The 26,137-nt window shown below is 46.2% G+C and overlaps 1 protein-coding gene across 2 annotated transcripts in view; it reads left to right on the top strand.

The window, feature by feature from the left end:
* The window catches only part of PADI4 (peptidyl arginine deiminase 4), a 55,554-nt gene that overhangs the window by 5,741 nt on the left and 23,676 nt on the right, over nucleotides 1–26,137 (top strand). For both annotated transcript variants that reach the window (XM_003814445.6, XM_063601721.1), the window contains 5 exons: nucleotides 17,038–17,218; nucleotides 20,007–20,073; nucleotides 22,226–22,293; nucleotides 24,079–24,196; nucleotides 25,732–25,857. In XM_003814445.6, coding sequence (XP_003814493.4) covers nucleotides 17,038–17,218; nucleotides 20,007–20,073; nucleotides 22,226–22,293; nucleotides 24,079–24,196; nucleotides 25,732–25,857 — 560 coding nt within the window. Of the gene's footprint in view, nucleotides 1–17,037; nucleotides 17,219–20,006; nucleotides 20,074–22,225; nucleotides 22,294–24,078; nucleotides 24,197–25,731; nucleotides 25,858–26,137 lie in introns of those variants that run through there.

Below are 26,137 nucleotides of genomic sequence, written 5' to 3'. Positions count from 1 at the left end.
GGAACACAGCCAGAGGAAGCACACTCATCTTAGAATCAAATCCCAGTGGCCCAGTTCCCAGCTGGCCCTTACCTCTCTGAGCCTCAGTTTCCCCATCTAGCAGAGAGAGTGGCTATAAAGGTGCCAGACCCACCCGTTTGTGCCCTTCTCCCTTCCCCTCTTGAGGAAGCCACATGGGACAGAGAGGGCTGAGGCGGACCTAGCCCCTCGGTCCACCTGCTGTGTGCCCCTCGGCCTCCATTGTCTTTTGAGCCCCTTATTCATCTTCTTGGTGGACCAGACACATGGCGTGTCCCTCTCCTGTCCCCATCCTCTGACCACAGTGCCCAGGCAGTTGGAAGGCCTGGCTTATCACTGAGGCTTTGAGAGAACGAAGGAAAACAACAGCACACAGAACCGAGAGAATGAGCCTCCAGGCTTTGGCAGAGAAACAAGAGCCTTGGTTAAGTTTTGGTTCGGCCAGGTAGGTGTATCATAAATGGAGGCACCTGAGCAGAAAGGCACCAGAGCCACTGGGGCATCTCCTGGCCAGGAACTGCCCCCTGGGCTGAGCTGTCTGCTGCTTCATTTATTGTTATTATTAGTAGCCGTCCCATACGGAGCAGTTACCACATGCCGTGCCCTCCAAACCTTGCAACCACCCAGGAAGCAGGTCGACATGATTCCCATTTTACAGAGAAGGAAGCTGAGGCCCAGGAGAGGTCAGTGGCTAGGCCAAGGTCACAGAGCCTGTCAGAAGCAGCCCAAGGTCATTGCCTCTCTCACTCCCTTCGAGGCTGCCTGCTGCTCCTGGCCTGGCCTGGGAGACGTTTCCCCCGGGCAGCTGAACCACTCCACCCCAGCTGGTCTGCAGGAGAGTATCTGATCCCAAACTGCTCCAACCAGCTGGTGATGGCTGAGTGCAAAACCACAAGCACATGCTGTGCCCTGGCTGGCTGGTGTAGACAGACTGGCCTGCTGTGGTATGTGGTGTGTTGGGAATTCGTATGTTCCGTTCACACTGACCCTGGCAATCTCCCCGAGGCCCAGGTCAGTGCCACCCGGGGTGATGACAACCCAGCCATCCTGCTCCCCACCCCCGTCAGCATGGGAACCAGGCTGGGAGCAGGTGGGAAAGCCACCACCTGAGCTGAGGGGACAGGCAGGGACAGCCATGGCTTGAGTTTAGCAGATGTAGAATGACGTCCTTGTCAAGGAGGACTGGGGGGAGTCCACAAGGGAACCCCAGATTTTCCACCTTGTCCCATCCACCTTTGTCCTCAGCACAAGGTCTGGTACACAGTGAGGGGTGAGTGAGTGTGTGGTGATTGATTGATTGAATGAACGAATGAAGGAATGAGTGTGTGTTTTAAGGGAAACTATGCCTGTCACACAGGAGGTGCTATTTAAGTGTTTGTTGAGTGAATGAAAGAAAGTTGAGAGCAGGAAGGGTGTCATTCCTCTTTGCATCCCCTATAATGTGTGGGACGTACTTGGCACTCAGTTATCATGAAATCTTTTTGCAACAAGAGCAGGTGGAGGATAAAAGGGAAAGAGAGAAAAATTGAGAGGGAGATGGAGAGAAAGAGAACATACTCAAAAACATTCCACCATCCTGACATCAGCCACTACCATCCCTTACAGCGCAGGAGCCCCTACATCCCAGGCCACTGGGACATGGTTTTTTGCTTCCATGGCCCTTCAGGGAGGACCCCCAACACTGGCTCCTTTGGTCAAAGACTGCAGTGTGAGTTCAACAGGAGCGAGAGAAGGGGAGGAGCAAGTAAAAGAAAACTTTCTAAAAATCGGTGCCTGCTGTGACCCACGCCCTTTTCTCATACCTTCCCTTGTAGCCCTGGGAAAGAGGAATTCTTCCTTTCCATTTTTGGAGAAAATTCTGGGATCCTACACTGGGTTCCCATTCAGGGGCTGCTCTCTCAACCCCCAGTCCCCACCCACGGTGACCTCACAGCCCCCAGGGCTACACCTGTCACTTGAACCTGGCTGCCTCCCTGATGACCCACAGCTCTGCCCTGACCCCTCCTCTCTCGGCCCCTATCCACAGGGTGCCGCCACCCAGATGGCCCAGCAAAAACAAAACCAGCCTGGCTCCCTGCCTTTTCCTCCTCCTGATGAGGAGGCTGCCACCCCCATCGTCCCATTTATGTCGATAACACTCCTGGCTGGATGCAGTGGTTCACGCCTTTAATCCCAACACTTTGGGAGGCCAAGGTGGGCTGATCACATGAGGCCAGAAGTTTGAGACCAGCCTGGTCAACATGGCGAAACCCCGTCTCTACTAAAAATACAAAAATTAGCTGGGCATGGTGGTACACGTCTGTAGTCTCAGCTACTAAGGAGGCTGAGGCAGGAGAATCATTTGAACCTGTGAGGTGGAGGTTGCTGTGAGCCGAGATCACACCACTGCACTCCAGCCTGGGTGACAGAGCAAGACTCTGTCTCAAAAATAAATAAATAGCCAGGCGCGGTGGCTCACGCCTGTAATCCCAGCACTTTGGGAGGCTGAGGTGGGCAGATCACGAGGTCAGGATATCGAGACCATCCTGGCTAACACAGTGAAACCCCATCTCTAGTAAAAATACAAAAAAATTAGCCAGGCCTGGTGGCGGGCACCTGTAGTCCCAGCTACTTGGGAGGCTGAGGCAGGAGAATGGCATGAACCTGGGAGGTGGAGCTTGCAGTGAGCCAAGATCGCACCACTGCACTCCAGCCTGGGCGACAGAGTGAGACTCCGTCTCAAAATAAATAAATAAATAAATAAATAAATTAATTAATTAAAATAAATAAATAAATAAAATAACACCCCTGCCCAAAAACAACCCCCCCACCCGTCTCCCCTGCCCCGCGCCCAGCTTCTATCTGTAGCTGCATTTCAGCCGGGCATTCAGTAGAAGCTGTGGGACTGCATGACTGGGGCAGAGCCTCAGTGTGCTCATCTGTGAAATGGGAAGAGGGATGCCTGCCTCACAGTAGCAAGACCTCATAGTGCTGCCGTGAATGTTCAGCCGATGAGACAGTGTGTGTAGAACGCCAGGCTCACAGTAGCTCTCAACAGATACCAGTGTATGCATTCTCTCCAGCCTCAGTTTCTTCATTTGTAGAAGGGGAACTCCAATAGTACCTATGTCGCAGAGTTGTCATGGAGATGCCTGTAGAGACGGGGTTTAGCCATGTTGCCCAGGCTGGTCTCAAACTTATGGACTCAAGCAATCCACCTGCCTCAGCTTCCCAAAGTGCTAGGGTTACAGGCATGAGCCACCATGCCTGGCTGTGCGTATGGCTTTTCTGCATAAGAAAATAGCAATAACAATGCATGCCACAGACATAATGCCGATGGAGTCTCGCTCTTGTCGCCTAGGCTGGAGTGCAATGGTGAGATCTTGGCTCACTGCAATCTCCACCTCCCAGGTTCAAGCAATTCTCCTGCCTCAGCCTCCTGAGTACCTGGGATTACAGACACCCACCACCACACCTGGCTAATTTTTTTGTATTTTTAGTAGAGACGGGGTTTCACCATGTTGGCCAGGCTGGTCTCGAACCCCTGACCTCGTGATCTGCCCGTCTCGGCCTCCCAAAGTGCTGGGATTACAGGCTTGAGCCACCATGCCTGGCCATCATAATGCTTTATTTATTCTGTCCTGTGCATCATGGCATGGTTCCCTCAGATTCCACTCAAAAATCAGGGTAATTCAGCAAACTCGTATTAGCATCTTCTTTGCAGTGGTTCTCACACTTAAGTATGTATCAAAAGCATCTGGAGAGCTTGTTAAAACACAGATTGCCGCCGGGCACTGTGGCTTACGCCTGTAATCCCAGCACTTTGGGAGGCCAAGGCAGGAGGATCACTTGAGGCCAGGAGTTCGAGACCAGCCTGGGAAACATACTGAGACTCTCATCTCTATAAAAATGTTTTTTAAATTAGCTGGATGTGGTAGTGTGTGCCTGTAGTCCCAGCTACTCAGGAGGCTGAGGCCGGAGGATTGCTTGAGCCCAGGAGTTCAAGTCTGCCGTGAGCCATGATTGTGCCTCTGCATTCCAGCAAGACTTCCTCTCAGAAAAACCAAAACAAACAAAAAACACACACTTCTGGGCCCCACTCCTAGAGTTTCCAACTCAGTAAGTCTGAGTGGAGCCCAAGAATCTGCATTTTTAACAAATTCCCCAGTGAGGCAGATGCTGCTGTTCCGAAGACCACACTTTGGGAAGCACTGGTCTTTAGGAAGTGCTGGATGCTGGGCACAGCAGGGTGGCACCAATGCAGAAAAAGAGGTAGTCGTGATGTGGCAGGAATGGCACCAGGCTGGGCTGCAAGAGGACCCAGACCTGCCATTATCAGCCAGCACCCAGACACGTCACTTTGCCTCTCTGAACCTGTTTTCTCATCTGTAAAAGAATAACAATGGCTCACTCATAGGATGATTGTGAAAACAAAGGTTAATGGCCACACAGAGAAAGGTGACTAGCTTGTCATCTGCTGCAGGCATGTGAACACCAACTCAGGCAACAGTGTCAGGACGGGAGAAGGTGCCAAGACCGAAATGTCACTGAGGATGACAGAAATTCTAAATGTCAAACTCCCAAACGGAGGCGGGGAGAATAACCTGACTGCTGAGTGTGTCTTAATGTCTTGATCAGACTTCCCGTGACTGAGCTCTGAAAAAACATTTTTATATTTTCACCTTTTGCCGTTCATATGCACACAAGGCGAAAATTGGCATGCTGATTTTTTTTCTTTTTTTTTTTTTTGAGATGGAGTCTCGCTCTATCGCACAGGCTGGAGTGCAGTGGCGCGATCTTGGCTCACTGCAAACTCCACCTCCCGGGTTCATGCCATTCTCTTGCCTCAGCCTCCCGAGTAGCTGGGACTACAGGCACCCGCCACAACGCCCGGCTAATTTTTTTTGTATTTTTAATAGAGATGGGGTTTCACCATGTTAGCCAGGATGGTCTCGATCTCCTGACCTTGTGATCCACCCGCCTCAGCCTCCCAAAGTGCTGGGATTACAGGCGGGAGCCACTGCGCCCAGCCTTTTTTTTTTTCTTTTTGTGGAGACAGGGTCTTGCTATTTTGCCCAGGCTGGTAGAAAGCAGTCCTCCCACCTCAGCCTCCCAAAATGCTGGGATTACAGGCGGAAGCCATCGTGCCTGGCCAGTATACTAACTTTTAAAAAAATCTACTACCACATGCCCCTTGCTTCTTCCTTTTTCTTAGGAAGATGCTGATTTTGGTTCAAGTGTTTTTTTGATTGTCTGCCACTTTTCCAGACCTCAGCCATCATATCACTCAAGAGTACAGGGTTTTACCTAGGATCAAGAGAGAGACAGAGGCATGGCGTGGTGGCTCATGTCTGTAATCCCAGCACTTTGGAAGGCCAAGATGGGAGGATCCCTTGAGCCCAGGAGTTCAAGACCAGTCTGGAGATAAGGAAACTCCATCTCTACAAACAATAATTATTTTAAAATTAGCCAGGGGTGATGACATGTACCTGTGGTCCCAGCTACTCAGGAGGCTGAGGTGGAAGGGTCACTTCAGCCTGGGAGGTTGAGTTGCAGTGCACTGTGCTTAAAAAAAGAGAGAGAGAGACATTCAAAGACAGAGAGTGTATTAGTTTCCTATTTGTTAAAAGAAACACAAGACAAATTAAATTTAACAGCTTAGTGGAGCAAAGAACCATTAGTGAATCAGGCAGCTCCCTTTACCCAAACCAGAATAGGTTCAGAAAGACTCAGGAGCTGCCACATGGTTGAACAATATTTACGGACAGAAAAACGAAAGTGACCCACAGAGCACAGAAGCGAGGCTCAGAAACAGCTGGATTGACTACAGCTCGGCATCGGCCTCATTTGAACATGGTTTGAACAGTTGGCTGCCTGAGATCAGCCAAAACAGTGCTTGGTATAAAAGTAGGTCACGGGCTGTTTACACCTCCAGTTAAGTTACAGTTTACTATACACGAAAAAACCTTTCAGCCGAACTTAAAATACCTAAGGAGGCAGCTGTGGGGTAAACTTAATATAACACATTGCTGCTGTAACAAATCACTACAAACTTAGTGACTTCAAACAGCACAAATTTATTACCTTCCAGTTTGCAAGATCAGAAGTCCAAAAAATGAATCTTACTTGGCTAAAATCAAGGTGTTGGCAAGGCTGCATTCCTTCTGGAAGCTCCAGGGGCGAACCCATTCCTTGCAGCTTCTATAGGTGCCCGCATTCCTTGGCTTGTGGCCCCTTCCAGCAACAGCATCGCTCTGATCTCTGCTGCCATCACCACAGTTTCCCTGACTCAGACCCTCCTGCCTCCCTCTTATAAAGACCTTTGTATTACTGGAAAGTGGTCCCAATCCAGACCCCAAGAGAGGGTTCTTGAATTTTGCCCAAGAAAGAATTCAAGGTGAATCTATAAAGTGAAAGCAAGTTTATTAAGAATGCAAAGGAATAAAAGAATGGCTACTCCATAGACAGAGCAGTCCCAAAGGCTGCTGGTTGCCCATTTTTATGGTTATTTCTTGATTAAATGCTAAACAAGGGGAGGATTATTCATGAGTTTTCAGGGTAAAGGGTGGGCAATTCCCTGAACTGAGGGTTCCTCCACTTTTTAGACCATATAGGGTAACTTCCAAGCGTTGCCATAGTATCCGTAAACTGTCATGACGCTGGTGGGAGTGTCTTTTAGCATGCTAATGTATTATAATTAGTGTATAACGAGCAGTGAGGAAGGACAACCAGAAGTCACTCTTGTCATCATCTTGGTTTTGGTGGGGTTTGGCCAGCTTCTTTACTGTCACCTGTTTTATCAGCAAGGTCTTTATGACCTGTGTCTTGTGCTGACCTCCTATCTCATCCTGTGACTTAGAATGCCTAACTTACTGGGAATGCAGCCCAGCAGATATCAGCCTTATTTTACGCAACCCCTATTCAAGATGGAGTTGCTCTGGTTCAAATGCCTCTGACACTTGTGGTTACATTGGGCCCATCTGGCTAATCTAGGATAATCTCCCCATCTCAAGATCGTTAACTTAATCACATTTGCAAGTTTCCTTTTCTGTGTAAGGTAACATATTCGCAGGTTTGGGGGACTAGGGTGTGGTCATCTTTGGGAGACCATTGTTCTGCCTACCACAGAGGGCTGATCTCATTTTGACGAAGAATTCCCCTTTGGTTGGAGTGATAAAGGGAGGATTCAATGGCAGAGAACCCACTGAGATGGGCCTTCGGGGCTGGATTGGATTCTGCAAGAAGGATGTGGGAAGGAAGAGCCCTCCAGATGAGGGGCAGGTGAGAAGCAAAGCCCGGGAGATGAGAAAGTGGGGGGCAGGTGCAGGGAACTGTGGGCCATTCAGTCTGACCATAGCACAGGGAGAGCAGCACGGGGGACCACTGGGGGCCAGGCCAGGGCCCACCCTCACTCTCTTTATGAAGCAGAGATCCAATATACCTAACTCTTGAGTTTGGGAAAGTGACTTCACCTCTCTGTGCCTCAGTTTACTCATCTGTAAAATGAACAGTACCCGCCTTACAGGCTAGTGGTGAGAACCGAATTAGTTAACGTGTGGAAAGAATGTGAACAGTGCCTGGAGCACAGTAAATTGCCTGTAAGTAATTGCTGTCATTTAAGAATGTGAAATTGACTTCGTGAGGGTAGAATGAGAGCCCAAGCCAGGGTGGGCAGGAGATGGAATGAAATCTCCTCTTCTGTCTACTTCAGACCTCTTAGGTTCTTCAAAGGCTATGTCAAATTCCATCTCCTGAAGGATCAACATCAGAATGTTAGTGATTGTCTTGTAAATCAATGAAAATGACCAAGACGAGTGTCAATCATTTTAGAAGGTTTATTTGCCAAAGTTAAGGACCCGTGTCTGGGAGGCAGGTCCATGCCCTTCTCTGAAGATGATTTTGAGGCCTTGGATATTTAAAGGAGAAAGGGCGGATAATGGAAGAAGATGAAGAAATTTTTTTAATGTGTGGGTGGATAAGAGACAAACAGTTGCATCCTTTTGAGTCTTTGATCAGCCTTTTACTGAAAACACCATTTTCGTGTGAGGCAAGGTAGAGGAGTAGTCACTTATGCATTCATCTAGCTCAGTGAATCTGCATTTTTACATGAGATTACATAAATATAGCGGAGAGGAAGCAATTACATATGCATTTGTCTCAGGGGAGCAGAGGGATGACTTTGAGTTCTGTCCTTTGTCCTGTACCTGTAAAGATAAGCTCTGTCCTTTGCCCTGTACCTGTAAAGATAAGCTATCAGCCGGGCGTGGTGGCTCATGCCTGTAATCCCAACACTTTGGGAGGCCAAGGCGGGTGGATCACCTGAGGTCAGCAGTTTGAGACCAGCCTGACCAATATGGTGAAACCCTATCTCTACTAAAAATACAAAAAATTAGCCGGGAGTGGTGGCATGCACCTGTAGTCCCAGCTACTTGGGAGGCTGAGACAGGAGAATTGCTTGAACCTGGGAGGTGGAGGCTGCAGTGAGCTGAGATTGCACCACTGCACTCTAGCCTGGGTGACAGAGTGAGACTCCATCCCAAAAAAAAAAAAAAAAAAGATAAGCTATAAATGTACAATTGCTAGGGAGAAATTCAACAGAACTGTTTTAGGGTAAAGATCTTTGGGGCCCACAGGGAATTTCCTTGTGGGCCAATTGTGAGGGAAGTATGTAGCTTTTTATCTTTATAGTTATTTTATTTATGAACCATGAGAGGCAGGTTTGAGGGACCCAGTTCCCAGGACTCTTCCCTTTGGCTTAGTGAGTTTGGGGTCCCAAGATGTATTTTCCTTTCACAGTCTGTAAATGGTAAGATTCATTTTCTTCTAGGCAATTTATGTCTTCTTCCCTCCCTTCCTTCTTTCTTTCCTTCTTCTTTCTCTTTTTCTCTCTTTCTCCCCTTCTCCCCCTCCCACTTCTTCTTTCTTCTGGTATACTGTATTAGCTATCTATACTGTGTAACAAATTGTCCCAAAACTTAGTGGCTCAAAATGATAACATTTATTATATCATAATTTCTATAGGTTAGCAATCCAGTATGGTTTAGCTGGGTTCTCTGCTTCATGGTTTCTCATAATCAAGGTATTGGTAGAGCCGTAGTCATGCTAAGGCTCCACCAGGGAAGGTGACACTTCCAAGCCCACTCATATGGCTGTTGGTAGGATTCAGGGCCTTGCAGGGTGTTGGAACCTCAGTTCCTCCCTGGCTGTTGGCTGGAAGCCTCCCTCAGTTTCCTGCCACGCTGGCCTCTCCATAGCTCACAAAATGGCAGCTTGCTTCATCAAGGTGAGCAAGGCAAGAGACAGGCAGAGAGAGAGGCAGAGAGAGAGACAGAGAGAGAATTCTATTGTAAGCTTATGACAGAAGTGATATTCCAGCACTTTTACCATTTTCCGTTGGTTAGAAGGAAGTCAGTAGGTCCAGCCCACACTCAAGGGGAAAGAATTACACAAGGGCATGAACAGCAGAGACGGGAATTACTGGGGACCATCTTAGAAGTCTGTCCACCATATACTTTTCCTGTCGTTTCCTAATTCTTTATAATGAATACATATAACTCTTAATATAGAGACAAATATTCAATACAAAGATAAAAATAGAAAATGTAATCCTAAGCCAGGTACTGTGATTCATGCCTGTAATCCCAGCACTTTGGGAGGCCAAGGCGGCAGATCACTTAAGTCTAGGGGTTCAAGACTAGCCTGCATGACATGGCAAAACCCCATCTCTACAAAAATACAAAAATCAGCTGGGCGTGATGGTGCACGCCTGTAGTCCTGGCTACTTGGGAGGCTGAGATGAGAGGCTAGCTTAAGCCCAGGAGGCAGAGGTTGCAGTGAGCTGAGATCACACCACTACACTCCAGCCTGGGCAACAGAGATCTCACCTCAAAAAACAAGCAAACAAACAACAACAACAACAACAACAAAAAAACAAACAAACAAAAAACACATGTAATCCTAAGTGTTTCTGTGACCTTATGTGGACGGAGTTCTGCCTCTCTAGGGATTGTCCACTGTGAATCCACTATAATTTATTAGCTATTCTTTTGTGGGTATTTAGACCATGTTTCATTGTTCACATTACAGAAAGGGCTGCTCTGAACTTTCTTGAACATGTCTCCTAGTGAACACATGAAAGAGATTCTCCAGAGTATCTGCCTAGAAGTCAAATTGCTGGGTTTGGGGTTGGCTAATAACACCAAGTTGGGTTTTTTTTGTTTTTTTTTTGTTTTTGCAAAATGGTTAATTTCACACTCCAGTAAGCAGTGTGTTAGAGTTTCTGTTGAATCGTGTCATTTATAGTGTTATTTTTCACCAATTGAGTGGGTATAAAACCCTATTTCTTTATGGTGTTAACCTTTTCATTCTCTTACTTGTTAGTAAGGTGAAATGCCTCTTCATGTTTTCATGTTGATTTGCCTAAGTTCTTTAAATAGTCTGCATGCTAAGCCTTTGTTGGTTTTATTTTGTGAATATATTCTCCTTACATTGTGCTTGTCTTTTTACTTTATATTGTCTTTTGATTAACAGAATTTATTTTCTTTTTTAATTTTTAAATTGATGTTAATTTTTTAAAAAATAGAAACAGGGTCTCACTATGTTGCCCTGGCTGGCCTTGAACTCCTGGCTCAAGTGATCTTCCCACCTTGGCCTCCCAAAGCACTGGGATTAAAGGTGTGAGCCACTGCACCTGGCCTATTTATTTACATCTAGTTGAATTTTTTTGATCTTTTCCTTCAGGTTTACTGGTTTTGAGTCTTGTTTCAGAGAAAGCATAAATATGTTATCCTGTATCCTCTTTTAGAGATTCAAAGTTCTGACTTTCACATTTAAGTCTTTATCTCCCTCCAGCTGATTTTTGTGTATGGTGTGAGGCTGGGATCAATTTAATTATTTTTCCAATTTAGTATTTTCTATATGAATGAGCAATTGCTCCAGCAACATTTATGATATAGTCTCTACTACCTCCAGCCATCTGCAAGCCTATTTCTGTCATAGATCAAGTTGTATGTCCTTTAAGTTTTATCCTTCCTTTGTCTTGGCCTGAGCCATTAAAACCCCATCTTAAGTTCCATGGCTTTATAGTAAGTCTTATACCTGGTTGAGAAAGTGCCTCACCTTTTACTACTTTCCTTTACAAGTACCTTGACCAACTTAGTTCCTGGATTTCTCGTGTAGATTTAAAAATCAACTTGTCAAGTTCCATAAGAAACCCTAAAATTCCATTGAATATATAAATCCATTGGAGAGAATTCATACCTTTATGGCAACAAGCCTTCCTAACCATATACATAGTATTTCTATTTATTTGGATCTTCTCTAATGGCTTTCAATAAAGTTTGAATATTTTCTTCATAAAAATCTTACACATTTTGCTAGATTTATCCTAGGTACTTTACAGTATTTTTTCCTTTTGTAAATTATATCAGTTTTTTAAAAATTGTTTTCTTCTTAAAGAAATGGTTTGCTAGAAAAAAAGAAAAATATTTGTTTCCTATTTATTGCTGATGTATAGAAATGTAATTTATTTTTTCCTCTTTACTTTATTAGTCACCTTATTAAACTTTTGTCTTTTTATTTATTTTTAATTTTTAAAAAAGTTGAATTCACTCTTTTGGAGTTTGCAGACAACTGTATTTTCTGTCAATATTGGCGTTTTTTTCTTACTTTTCACTCTTTATATCTTTTACTTTATGTCTTTTTTTCTCTTGCTGCAGTGGTTAGAATCATCCACACAATGTTAAAAAGATGTGACTTTTTGATCCCTACCACGTTCCTGATTTTTTTTTTTTTTTTTAAACAGAGTCTCACTCTGTTACCCAGGCTGGAGTGCAATGGCACAATCTTGACTCACTGCAACCTCTGCCTCCCAGGTTCAAACGATTCTCATGCCTCAGCCTCCCCAGTAGCTGAGATTACAGACGTGCACTACCCAGTTAATTTTTGTATTTTTAGTAGAGACAGGGTTTCGCCACGTTGGCCAGGCTGGTCTCCAACTCCCGACCTCATGGGATCTGCCCACCTCAGCTTCCCAAAGTTCTAGGATTACAGGCATGAGCCACTGCACCCAGCCCCATGTTTCTGACTTTAAAGGGAAGGTTTTCACATTTTCCCTGTCAAACAGGACGTTCTCTGTGGGTCTTTTGTTAACCTTTTATCAACTATCTACAGAAAAAAAAAATCTGCTTTATCTTCAGTAATATTTCTTTTGCTTTCCTAATATTTTTTCTCTTGATCAATGTTGCCAGAGATTTGTCAGTTTTATTGGTCTATTCTAAGAACCAACTTTTGGCTTTATTGATTTGTTTTATTATTTCACAGATTTCTTCCAACTTTATTTTATTTTGGGATGTTACATTACATTTTCTTTTTCTATTAATTTTCAGCTTTTACTTTCTTTTTAAAAATATAAACATTTAAGGCATAAAGTATCACTTTTACATCTCCCCAAAAGTTTTGAAAATAGTATTTTAGTTATTGCTCAGTCCTAAGTATTATTACTTAATTTCCATTATTAATTGTCCTTTGACTTGTAAGTAAATGAGATGTCTGGTTTTAAATTTCCAAATGTATGGTGCTTTTAAAAACATACTTTATACTAGTGACTTCTAACTTAGTTACATTATGATCAGAGACTCTGCTACCCATATATTACCTATGCTTTAATGTTTGTCACACTGTCGTTGACTTGCTTTGTGGCCAATTACATAGTCACTTTTTTAAATGACCCATGACCCGTGTGTGCTTTGCTTGGGAAAATGTATATTTGCTACTTGTGGGATACACAATTCTATATATATCGACTAAATCAACTTTGTTAATTATGTTAGCAAAATCTGTATCATTACTTAATTTTTATCTGCTTAATCTATTGTTGATTGAGAAAGAAGAGTTGAAATCTTCAACTCTGATGGTGGTTTTGTCAACTTCTTTTCCCTATGAATGTATTTCTATTAATGTTTGCCTTATATGCTTTTTTTTTTTTTTTTTTTTTTGAGACACAGTCTCACCCTCTCACTCTGTCACCCAGGCTGGGGTACAGTGGTGCAATATTGGCTCACTGCAACCTCTGCCTCCCAGGCTCAAGTGATCTTCCCACCTCTGCCTCCTGAGTAACTAGGACTACACGTGCATGCCACAGTGCCTGGCTAATTATTTTGTATTTTTTGTAGAGATGGGGTTTTACCATATTGCTCAGGCTGGTCTTAAACTCCTGGGCTCAGGCGATCTGCCCACCTTGGCCTCCCAATGTGTTGGTATGAGCCACCATGCCCAGCCTTGCTTTATATATGTTGAGGCTCTTATTAGATGCATACAAGTTTAGAATATCTTCTAGGTAAGTTAAACCGTATATCATTAGGTTGTAATCCTCTCTATTGTTACCAATGTGTTTTGTCTAATAATTCATTCTTCTGATATTAATATATCCATCCCAGCTCTCTTTGAGTTAGCATTTGCTTAATGTATCTTTTTTCCTTTTTAAAAATTTTTCAACTTTTCTGGATCGTTATATTTTAGATGTGTTTCTTATAAACAGTATAGTACTGGATTTTGTTTATTTAATGAAAACTCTCTTTTAACTGGCAATATTAATCCTGTTATATTTATTTTGATTATTTACTTTTTTTTTTTTTTGAGATGGAGTCTCGCTTTGTCACCCAGGCTGGAGTACAGTGGCGTGATCTCAGGTTACTGCAACCTCTGCCTCTCGGGTTCAAGCAATTCTCCTGCCTCAGCCTCCCAAGTGGCTGAGATTACAGGCATGTACAACCATGCCCAGCTAATTTTTGTATTTTTTTTTAGTAGAGACTGGCTTTTGCCACGTTGGCCAGGCTGGTCTCAAACTCCTAACCTCAAGTGATCCTCTCACCTCAGCCTCCCAAAGTGCTGGGATTACAAGCGATTATTTACATATTTGGATTTGTTCTCACCAATCTTTTATTTTTATTTGTCCAATTTCTCCCTATGTGGCCTTTTCTCTTTCCTTGCTTTTTTGGAAGGCAGTTCTCCTATTCATTTTCTTATTATTGCATTTTTCCCATGTGTAGAAATTTATAAATGCTATTTCTATTATTTTGGTGAATATCTTTATTTATTTTATTTCTTAAAGACAGGTTCTCACTCTGTTGCCCAGGATGGAGTGCAGATGTTGTGGAGTGCAGAATCATGGCTCACTGCATCCTTGACCTCCTGGACTCAAGTGATCCTCTTTCCTCAGCATTTTGAGTATCCATGACTACAAGCACAAGCCACCATACCCAGCTAATTGTTTTATTTTTTGTAGAGACAGGATCTCCCTATGTTGCCCAGGCTGGTCTCAAACTCCTGGCAAACAATCCTCCTGCCTTGGCCTCCCAAAGTGCTGGGATTATAGGCATGAGCCACCGTGCTCGGCCAAAGACCTTTAAAAGTATAGGCCAGGCACATAAAAGTTTAGGCCAGGCACAGTGGCTCATGCCTGTAATCCCAACACTTTGGAAGACCAAGGCAGAAGGATTGCTTGAGGCCAGGAGTTTGAGACCAGCCTGGGTAACATAGCGAGACTCTGTCTCTACAAAAAATTTTAAAAATTAGCTGGGTGTGGTGGCATGCACCTGTAGTCCCTGCTACTTGGGAGGCTGAGACACGAGGATCACTTGAGCATAGGAGGTCAAGGCTGCAGTGAATTGTGATCACGTCACTGTCCTCTACCCTGGGTGACAAAGGGAGACCCTGTCTCTAAAAAAAAAAAAATAAGTTTAACTCTAAAAAATCTAGAGTTAAACAATAACTTAATTCCCATTTTAATCAAGGACCTCAAAATACTTCAACTCTCTCATCCTCCTGCTAAATTATATTTTGCCTTTTTTATCCCACAGTTTTTATGACTTTTTTGTATACAATGTTGGTTTAGATTTACCAAAATATTTACCATTTTATTTGTTCACGATTCTTTGTTGCACTTCAGACCATTCTTATGACATCAGATACCTCCATCCTAAACTATGCCTTCAGAAATTGCCTTGGTGAAAATCTGATTTTAAAATATCGGTTTTTGTTCATCCAAAAATATCTATATTAAGATATTTTTATTATGATATTTATTAAGATATCTTAATATAATAAATTATATTAAGATATAATTTATTAATAAAATATTAATATTAATATTTTATTAATATCTTAAATATCTTTATTAAGATATTTTTTGTACGAGTGCACAATTCTAGGTTAACAGTTACAATTGACCCTTGAATAACATTGCGGATAGGACTGCTGACCCCCAATGTAGTTGAAAATCTCTGTATACGGGAGGCTGAGGGAGGAGAATGGCGTGAACCCGGGAGGCGGAGCTTGCAGTGAGCCGAGATCGCGCCACTGCACTCCAGCCTGGGTGACAGAGTGAGACTCCGTCTCAAAAAAAAAAAAAAAAATAGTAAATCTTGTATAACTTTGACTCTCCAAAACTTAACTACTAATAGACTACTGTTGATGGGAGGCTTACCAGTAACATAAACAGTTGATTAACAGATATTTTGTATGTTACATGTATTATATACTGTGGTCTTACAACAAAGTAAGCTAAAGAAAAGAAAATCATAAGGAAGAGAAAATACATTTACTGTTCATTAAGTGGAAGTGGATCATCATAAGGGTCTTCAGCCTCGTCTTCATGTTGAGTAGGCTGAGGAGGAAGAGGGGTTGGTCTTGCTGTCTCAGGGGTGGCAGAGGAGGAAGGAAATCAGAGTAGAAGTGGACTCACGCAGTTCAAACCTGTGCTGTTCAAGGGTCAACTATTTTCCCAAAATACTATAAAGAGATGACACAACTGTTTTTTGGATGTCACTGTTGTTGACAAGTCTGCTTCCAATCGAATTGTTATTTCCTCCTAGATAATCCGACTTTCCTTTCTGAATGCCTTTAAGATCCTCTCTTTGTCTTTGATGTTCTTCACTTTGACCACTGTGTATGTGCATGTGTGTGTGTTTGTGTGCACATGAAGAAGGCTAATTCTGGGAGATTTACCTTATTTCTCATGAGTTCAGCAATACTTTAAAAAGTATATTTTATCCATGATCCGGTTGTTTCTTAAGAGGAAGGTCCTTCAGAGTACCTGGTCTGCCACAATTCCAGAAGCAGAAGTCTATGATGCTTTGTACATGCACAATCCTGCGTATGCACAGTGGCGTGGTGGAAACCTCTGGGTGGACACACCCCTCCATGCCTACATCTGTGTGTGTGGGAGCCTTTAGTGTGCCCATCCCTCTGCTATTTTTCTAGTTCAAATGCAAACCCTTCAGGTCAGGGGATTCGCTTTCTGTCAGTCTCATTCCCTCCTGACAACCTTACAGTACTTACTCCCCACGGTCAGAGTAAGCACTGGCTGCTGTTTGGTTTTTACACCTGTTGGGAAAAGGAGTATATTAGTCAGGGTTCTCCAGAGGGACAGAATAATAGGGTGTGTGTGTGAGAGAGAGAGTTTATTAGGGAGAACTGGCTCACACGATCACAAGGCAAAGTCCCACGATCTGCAAGCTGGGGAAGAGAGAAGCTGGCAGTGGCTCAGTCTGAATTTGAAAGCCTCAAACCAAGGAAGCCAACAATGCAGCCTTCAGTCTGTGGCCAAAGGCCCAAGAGCCCCTAGCAAGCCACTGGAGCAAGTCCCAGAGTCGAAAAGCCAATGAACCTGGAGTCTAGTGTCTAAGGGCAGGAGGAGTGGGAGGAAGCATCCAGCATTGGAGAAAGAAGGCAGCCAGAAGCCCCAGTGAGCAAGGTGATCCCACCTCTTCCACCTGTTTTTGTTGTAGCCTTGCTGGCAGCCGACTGGATGGTGCCCACCCATACTGAGGGTGGGTCTTCCTCTCCCAGTCCACTGACTCAAATGCCAACCTCCTCTGGCAACACCCTCACAGATACACCCAGAAAAAATACTTCGCATCTTTCAGTCCAAACAAGCTGACACCTAATATTAACCATCACAAGGAGAAATGCTGGGAGAGCCATGGCTGGCCCAGCCCCTCCTCACTGCATCCTCTGCTTTCCCATGTGTCTTGTCCACAGCTCTGCCCCTGAGGACTGCACATCCTTCAGCATCAACGCCTCCCCAGGGGTGGTCGTGGATATTGCCCATGGCCCTCCAGCCAAGAAGAAATCCACAGGTTCCTCCACATGGCCCCTGGACCCTGGGGTAGAGGTGACCCTGACAATGAAAGCGGCCAGTGTTAGCACAGGCGACCAGAAGGTGAGTGTCATAGCTGTGGGGTGGCAGTGTGGATGGGCTTCAGCAGGGCAGCCACACACACTCTGTCCTGCCATGATCCACAGCACCAGCCTGGCAGAGCCTCTTGCCCTGTGGAAGAGCTCGTGATGGCTTCTTCCAGCCATAGTGTCCTTGGGGACAATAATATACGGCTACCAGGGGTTCATGGAGGTCAGGGTTTAGATTAAACTCTATTCAGCAAACCTTTAGTCAGTACCTAACACATGCCAGACACTGCTAGACACTGCCAGGCACTGGGAATCCAGAAATGAATAAGACAGCTGAGGGTGCAGCCCTCATGGGGCTTACAACCTATGAATGGTGGCGTCAGAGAATCTACTGGTAAACAAACAATTGCAAATGATACTGAGTTCTATGGAGGCCACAAACTGGTAGCCCCAAGGGATGCTGGTCCATGCTCCTGGATCGGTTTCCTGTGTCTGGTATAGAAAATCACCATGGTGGCCGGGCACAGTGGCTCACACCTGTAATCCCAGCACTTTGGGAGGCCGAGGCGGGTGGATCACCTGAGGTCAGGAGTTTGAGACCAGCCTGGCCAACACGGTGAAACCCCATCTCTATTAAAAATACAAAAATTAGCTGGGCGTAGTGGCGAGCGCCTGTAATCCCAGCTACTCAGGAGGCTGAGGCAGGAGAATCGCTTGAACCCGGGAGGGGGAGGTTTCAGTGAGCCAAGATTGCGCCACTTCACTCCAGCCTGGGTGAAAGAGCAAAACTCCGTCTCAAAAAAACAAAAGAAAGAAAATCACCATGGTTTGCTTAAAACAACAGAAATGTATCCTCTCACTGTTCTGGGGTTCAGAAGTCTGAGGTCAAGGCGCCAGCAGGGCCAGATTTTTCTGGAGGCTCCAGGGGAGAATAATTATTTGCCTCTTCCAGCTTCTGGGGGCTGTCAACAGTCTGATCTGTGGCTGTCTCACTCCAGTCTGCTTCCGTGGTCGCACCGCCTCTGCCCCTTCTCTGTGGAATCCCCCTCTGCCTCTCTCATAAGGGCACTTGCCATGGGATTTGGGGCCCAGCTGGATGGTCCAGGGTGATCTCCTCATCTCAAGATCCTTTTTTATTTTTTTGAGACAAGAGTCTCGCTCTGTCGCCCAGGCTGGACTGCAGTGGTGCAATCTCGGCTCACTGCAACCTCCGCCTCCTGGGTTCAAACGATTCTCCTACCTCAGCCTCCCAAGTAGCTGGGATTACAGGCACTCGCCACCATGCCCAGCTAATTTTTGTATTTTTTTTAGTAGAGATGGGATTTCGCCATGTTGGTCAGGCTGGTCTCAAACTCCTGACCTCAAGTGATCCACTCACCTCGGCCTCCCAAAGTGCTGGGATTACAGGCGTGAGCCACCGCATCTGGTCTCAAGATCCTCAACTTAGATCTGCAAAGACTTTTTTTCCAAATGAAATCACATTGACAAGTTCCAGGGATTAGGATATGGATGTATCTTTTTGGGGACCACCATTCCACCTACTACACCCCCTTTGCCTGCAGATGGGCTCAACAGGACCCTCTGGGGTTCCCACAGATCTCTGGGCCAACAGCCACTTATTCCCAGCAGAACCAGCCAAGCAGGCTTCTCCCTGGGGGAACACAGAGCTTGACTATCCAGGCAGGCTGGGGAGGGGGTGGTCAGGGAAGGCTTCCTGAAAGAAGTAGCAAGCTGAAGGATGACACGAACTACCCACCTAAGAGCAGGAGAGAGGAGAGAGTTTGACACAGAGGGGCAGGCTGTGTGCACTCTCTGGATGAGAAAAGGGTGAGACACGTGTTGGGGAAACTGAGGAAGTTCTGTATGGCAAGAAAGGTAGACGGAACAGGAGGTGAAGGAGTCAGTTTGAAGAGTTTGGTATCAGGGACCTCATTTTCTGTGAACAACAGGAAGCCAACAAAAAGTTTTCAGCCAGCGAATAACAAGACAGCATTTGTACTTTAGAAAGATCCCAATGGCTGTGGCCTAGCAAGTAGATAGGATCTAGGGAGTGGGTGGGAGGCAGGGAGACCAGACAGAAGGCTGACACCATGGTCCAGGCAGAGGCAGTGATGGCCGTGGCGTTTTCCTGGATTTCCACTGTCTACAGGGCAGGTCCGAGCACCTCCACGTGGCCCCTCAGGAGCTCCTCTTCCTCTGGTGGCAGCTCTTTGGCTCTGCTTTGGAAACTCCCCACCGCCATTTTGCTTGGATGTGTCAACCCAGATGCTCCACCCTCCTCTGGCCAATCCGAGGTGTTCTCCTAGGATTTCTGAACCTTGGGCACAGTGGATTGGTGTTTTCTCATCTCTTCCTGAAGAAACCTCCATCCACTCAAAGCTCCTGCTCCCCAGATCCCCCAGGACCCGGCCTTTCCAGGGTCTGGTTCTTCAGGTCTTTCCTTGATCCCTTCTGCTTGCCAGAGTCAGTTCTGTGGCTTATGATCAGCTCTCTCTAGCGCCTCTTCTGCCCCATCTCCAGCTGCTGGGCCCCTACTCCCTTTCCCAGATCTACCTCAAAGCACACTCCTTCACAAACGACCCTGCCAGGCAGAGTGTCTCCATTGCTGGGCCCCCATAGGATGCTCTTCTGTAGCACCAGTCATTCAAGCTTTTTGCTTTCCCTCCATTCCCATCGGATGGGGCCACTCCTTACAGGCTAGGACCAGTTCTTGCCCAACTTTGTCTCCCCAGTGCCCTACCCTGAGCCGGCACATAGGAGGGGGTCCAGTGGGTGTTTGTTGAATGACTAAGAGAAGTCATTAGTGATCTGCTCTCCCATAGGTTCAGATTTCATACTACGGACCCAAGACTCCACCAGTCAAAGCTCTACTCTACCTCACCGGGGTGGGTAAGTGACAACCAGGATCCTAGAGTGCCGTCTCATCCCCTGCCCACCTCCTAATCCCTGCAGGATGTCTCTGTAGGAGAAACTACACCTGGAGCTTACTTTAGACTGAGTAGAGAAAAAGTATGGTTTCTAGCCAGTCAGACATCTGGGAGTTCGAAATATTCCATCCTTAGTCAGTGAACCACAAAGAAATACAATGTGGCAGTGGTGGTGCGGGGAATTTTAATTATATCTTAACATTTTGCTTCTCAAGTTAGGAAGTAGGAACATGGATTTTCAATATATGCATCTCCATTAATTTTTTTTTTTTTTGAGATGGAGTCTCACCCTGTCACCCAGGCTGGAGTGCAATGGCATGATCTCGGCTCACTGCAACCTGCGTCTCCCAGGTTCAAGCGATCCTCCTGCTTCAGCGTCCCTAGTAGCTGGGACTACAGGCGCTTGCCACCACGCCTGGCTAATTTTTGTATTTTTAGTAGAGATGGAGTTTCACCATGTTGGCCAGGCTGGTCTTGAACTTCTGACCTCAGGTGATCTGCCTGCCTCAGGCTCCCAAAGTGCTGGGATTACTGGCATGAACCACTGCGCCAGGCCCTCTATTCCTTTTTGATACCTCAAATATCTATAACAAAAAGTAGATAATGACACTGTCTTATACAAGAATATAGATAGTGTTCCTCAAATTCCATTATTTATATCTCATCTTCACCATTTCTGCCATATCAATGATCCACCTATACTCATATTTATGTAATGTTCTTCTTTAAATAAAATCCATCCTTAAACTTGACCTCATTTTGAACAATAACATCATGATTAGTATCATTATGTGTATTAAACATATAAGTAGCAGCCAGACATGGTGGCTCACACCTGCAATCCCAGCGCTTTGGAAGGCGGAGGCAGGAGGATCGCTTGAGCCCAGGAGTTTGAGACCAGCCTGGGCAACATAGTGAGATCCTGTCTCTACAAAAAATAAAAAAAAAAACAGCTGAGCATGGTGGCATGTGCCTGTAGTCCCAGCTACTCAAGAGGCTGATGTGGGAGGATTGCTCGAGCCCAGAAGGTCAAGACTACATGATTGTGCCACTGCACTCCAGCCTGGGTGACAGAGTGAGACCCAGTCTCAAAAACTAAAAAATATATATATACACACACATATAGGTATAATATGTAGCATATAGAATCTTCAGGTTTCATTTCATTAATGCATTTCATTCATTAATGCATATTTAAGTAATAATACTACAGCACTTACTCGATTGCCAGGCACTGTGCTAAGACTTTACATTTAATCCTTACAGCAATCCAGTGAAATTAGTATTATTATTATCATCCCATTTTACAGATGAGGAAACTGAGGCACAAGAGCTAAACAGACTTGTCCAAGGTCATGCAATTGGTTAGCGAAGGAGTCAGGAAGTCCAGGCCATGAAAGGACAATGCTTCCCCGGCCCTAACTAAGACATGGCTATGAATATGTTTAGAAGGTCATCTGGGTCAGTCTCATGTGGGACAAGGGTCACCATATCATGCTGTGGGGCACACGGATCTATTTTATTGGAATGACCTTGCAGTCATATATTCGGATGAGGGAGGAAGGATTTACAAACAAATGTTTGCTTTCTCAGCCAAGCCATTTGGACAGAGTGGGGGCATGTTCAGGGTTGCAATTTGTCCCCAGATACAGTCACAACACATGTCATGAAGAGCCCGTGGGGCTGGTGTCACCGCTGGGTCCCCCACCCCAAGGTCACTGAGGGCTGGGGCCAGAGTCTTTCGAGAGGCTGGCAGGGTGTGCCTGCAGAGGCTTCACATCGAACCTCTCATTGTGGTAGTTGGGAATTCCTTCCAAAATCCCTGGGGGTGGCCAGACGTGCAGGGTCTGGTGGACATCACAGTTGTGGCCCCGCTGAAGGGGAACAGGTGTGGTCAGAGGCCCCAGCCCTGCTGTCCGAACTGTAGCCAGACTTCCTGGGGGCCATGGAGGAGGGATGTCTTGAACCTGTGTCTCCTCTGAAGGACGGGAAGAGGGGCTCCCACTATGGGTGCACACAGTCCCCTGGGGAAACGACCTGCCCATTCGGGGCCAGGCTGGGTGCCCCAACCCCGGACCCTCACCAACCTCTCCTCTTACTTGATGGGATTTCAGAAATCTCCCTGTGCGCAGACATCACCCGCACCGGCAAAGTGAAGCCAACCAGAGCTGTGAAAGATCAGGTACCGCTCACCCAAACGCTCCTTTCCTAGTTCTACTGGATTCTCCCCGGGCGCCCCCTTGTGGTGATGGGGCAAATGCTGGTCTGTCTCACGTATTCCGTGTTAACTGTTAAAAAAAGAAAGAAAATTAGCATCGCCATTAATATTTTGGCTTATGTATTTCCCATCTATTTTACAAAATCATATTTTCACCAATTGTGGGTTCAGATGTGTTATCCTACAAACTGGAAACGCTACTGAGTCACCCGGTTAATACACAGCAGAGAGGAAATTCGTGGGCAGGTCTCGACTCTGGCTCAAAAACTCCCTACTCCATGCTCTATAGCTGATATGGGAGAGATTTCTGCAGAGCTGTCTACATGGGGGAACAACAGAGAAAGGAAGAAATGGCAGGGGGAGAGGCGGGAAGGAACCAGGTGGGGAGAGGGAGGGTGTGTTGTGGAAAGACAAGATGATGGGATGTGCAGAAAGGGCGGGTGAACGCTGTCTTAAACCAGAGTCTGCAGGTAAACCTGAAACCCCAGAGCTGCCTGCACCATTTTATGCTGGTGTGCACTGGGGGCTGTGCCCTGTAAAAAGATGACGATCCTTTGTGGGGTCAGCAAAAGTGGGAAGAAAAATTACAACTCTAGGAGTAGAATCTGTCCCTGTATCCCTCCCGAAATGCAGCCATTTCCCGGGGGCAAACGCTCTCCCGCGAAGGGAGGCGCCATCACTATTAGATCCCTACAGGGTGGGGCTGCTTAATGTGCTTTAATCTCTAGACAGATATAAACTGGCTGCTAAGAATAGTACCACACTTTGCTGAATGAGTAATTAAGAGTTCACATAATAGTAACTATTTAGGTTAGAATCTTGACATACATATTTAGCTGCATTTGGAGAGTCAAGCTCAACATTTTATTTATTTATTTATTTATTGAGATGGAGTCATGCTCTGTCTCCCAGGCTGGAGTGCAGGGGCGGTTCACCGCAACCTCCGCCTCCCAGGTTCAAGCGATTCTCCTACCTCAGCCTCCTGAGTAGCTGCAATTACAGGTGCACGCCTCCACGCCCAGCTAATTTTTGTATTTTTAGTAGAGACAGGGTTTCGCCATGTTGGCCAGGCTGGTCTTGAACTCCTGACCTCAGGTGATCTGCCTGCCTCAGCCTCCCAAAGTGCTGGGATTACAGGTGTGAGCCACCGCGCCCAGCCAACATTTCTTAAAAGCTGTTAAAATCCATGTGACTGTCTTGGGCTCCTTTTTTTAAATGGATGAATTGTGTTTTGGGTGAATTTGGTTGTGACTTTTGGAGTAAAAGGCAAAAATCCACTCCTGAGATCAAATAATTAATTGATGTGGGAGCAAGATGTGTAAACTGCACTGGGTTAAAGAAGTGATGGGGGCCGGGTGTGGTGGCTCATGCCTGTAATCCCAGCACTTTGGGAGGCCGAGGAGGATGGATCATGAGGTCAAGAGATTGAGCCATCCTGGCCAACATGGTGAAACCCCATCTCTACTAGAAATACAAAAATTAGCCAGGTGTGGTGGCACGCGCCTATAGTACCAGCTACTCAGGAGGCTGAGGCAGGAGAATCACTTGAACCTGGGGGGTGGAGGTTGCAGTGAGCCAAGATCACGCCACTGCACTCCAGCCTGGCAGCAGAGGGAGACTCCGTCTCAAAAAAATAATAAATAAATAAATTAATTAAAAAAAAGAGGTGATGGGGAGTTGCTATGCCTCCTGCAAGAGTTGGAGGGCTCTATGCTAGTCTAAGCATGACTCTTCCCTGCTGGTGTCCAGAGGACCTGGACCTGGGGCCCTTGTGGACAGGGTGCCATCCTGCTGGTGAACTGTGACAGAGACAATCTCGAATCTTCTGCCATGGACTGCGAGGATGATGAAGTGCTTAACAGCGAAGGTAAAGAGCATTTGCTAGCTAACGGGAAGGGCTTTTTATAAAGCCCTTTTGCCCACATAGCCTGAACCTGGTGACGGCCCTCTGACATAAGGGTTATTGAAAGCATGTTCTTGTTGGCATATCTGTTTTATAGGTGAAGCAATGGGCAAAGGCCCTCGGGGGGCAAGTGACCTCCCCAAGCTCACACAGCGGTCAGGGAAGAGCTGAGGCCAGTGCTGTCTCCTGATGCCTCCTACAGGCCCTGGTTTCCATGCCTCACCCTGCTGCCCAACCTAAACGCTCTTAGGTCAAACCTGGAGCCTGAAATCCTTCGAAATGAAAGCTTTTCATTCCCAAACTCATATCAGAGCAGCCCCTGAGACCTCTGCCATAGGCCGGGCACGACTCTGAGCACTTTGGAATGATTAACTCATTTGATCTTCCAACACAAACCTTTATAGATAGGAAAGCCAAGGCATGGGGAACTTAAGCAATTTGCCCAAGGTCACAGCACTGATACGTAGCAGACTCGGGGTTTGAACCCCAGACGTCCCAACACCGGAGCAGGTTTAGGGGCATGAGGATGGTGGGGGATGCAGGATCTCTGCAGGCAAACCTCTGGGCTGCTAAGGGGGTGGCTCCGGGGTTGAAGAAGTGAGGACACATTATCCACCTGCGCTGGAGGAAGGTGCTAAGGGGCTCGGGCTGGCAGGCCTTCCTGGGGAGCTCTTAGAATAACACAGAAATGGATGTATTTTCAAGTTGCATGTAGTTGGCCTGGCCCGATGCCAGGGGACAGCCTCTGTACAGTGCCTGACATGCAGTAATAATCACAACAGCTGCCCTTTGTGGGCACTCCCGGCGTGCCAAGAGCTGGTATAAGCACTGTGTATCACCTCACTTTATCTTCACAACCGTTCTATGGTGGGTACAACTCTTGCCCCTGTCTTAGTGATGAGGAAACAGAGGCAGAGAAAGCTGAAATCCGTTTCCTAAGCCCACCCAGATCCCAGATTCAAACCAAATTGACCGCAAAGCCTTTAAGCCCTTGGCTATCAGTCAGTCCCTCGGGAACCATCTCTTCACTCTCCCCACCCTCTACCCCTTCTTGGCTATTGTTCAAGTTGGTTCACAAACCCCACTTCTTGCTCAGGACCAGCACAGAAACCTTTCACTCGTTCATTGCACAAATCTCAGCCGAGAGCCTGCCGCCTGCTGGTCATTGTTCTAGGGAGTTCTCGGCTTTCTAGGTTCAAGATTCAGGGAACGTTGCAAGGAACAAAATATTAATAAATGTGGTCCCCGCTTTGCTGAGGTTACATCCCCAGCTCATCCTAGTGGGAGGAGACCAAAACCTTAATGAGCTCTCATTCCAAAATGAAAACCATCATTTAAATACTCAAAATAGCACAAAGAAAAGAAAACCAGGCAACATGGTAAAGGGAAGTCTCAGGGGAGTGGTGGGGTGTGAGGCTCCACCAGGAGGTGAGGTGGCTATGGGAAACCAGCAGTGGTCTCAGGGGCCTGTGACTCAGGCAATGCCCTTCTCATCCCAGACCTGCAGGACATGTCGCTGATGACCCTGAGCACGAAGACCCCCAAGGACTTCTTCACCAACCATACACTGGTGCTCCACGTGGCCAGGTCGGAGATGGACAAAGTGAGGGTGTTTCAGGCCACACGTAAGTCATCCCCATCTGTGTTCCCCTCCTGCCCTGGCCAACGGGGCACAATCCCGTCACACAGCTGTGTGGCAGACAAATCCTGAGCACCTACTATGTGCCGAGTTCTAAGAACAGCAGACACAACAGTGGGCAAGACAGACGACATCTCGTCTACTACCTTCTAGTTGGAGGACACAGACAAAATGACTTGTTATTGCTCCCTGCTTTTCTCTCTCTCTCTCTCACATGCACACACACACACACACACACCTCCTGGTTATAGATTTTGAGTGCAAGC

Source organism: Pan paniscus, chromosome 1 (genome assembly GCF_029289425.2).
Source record: "Pan paniscus chromosome 1, NHGRI_mPanPan1-v2.0_pri, whole genome shotgun sequence".
Lineage (NCBI taxonomy): Eukaryota > Metazoa > Chordata > Mammalia > Primates > Hominidae > Pan > Pan paniscus.
This window is presented reverse-complemented; position numbering and strand designations above follow the sequence as displayed.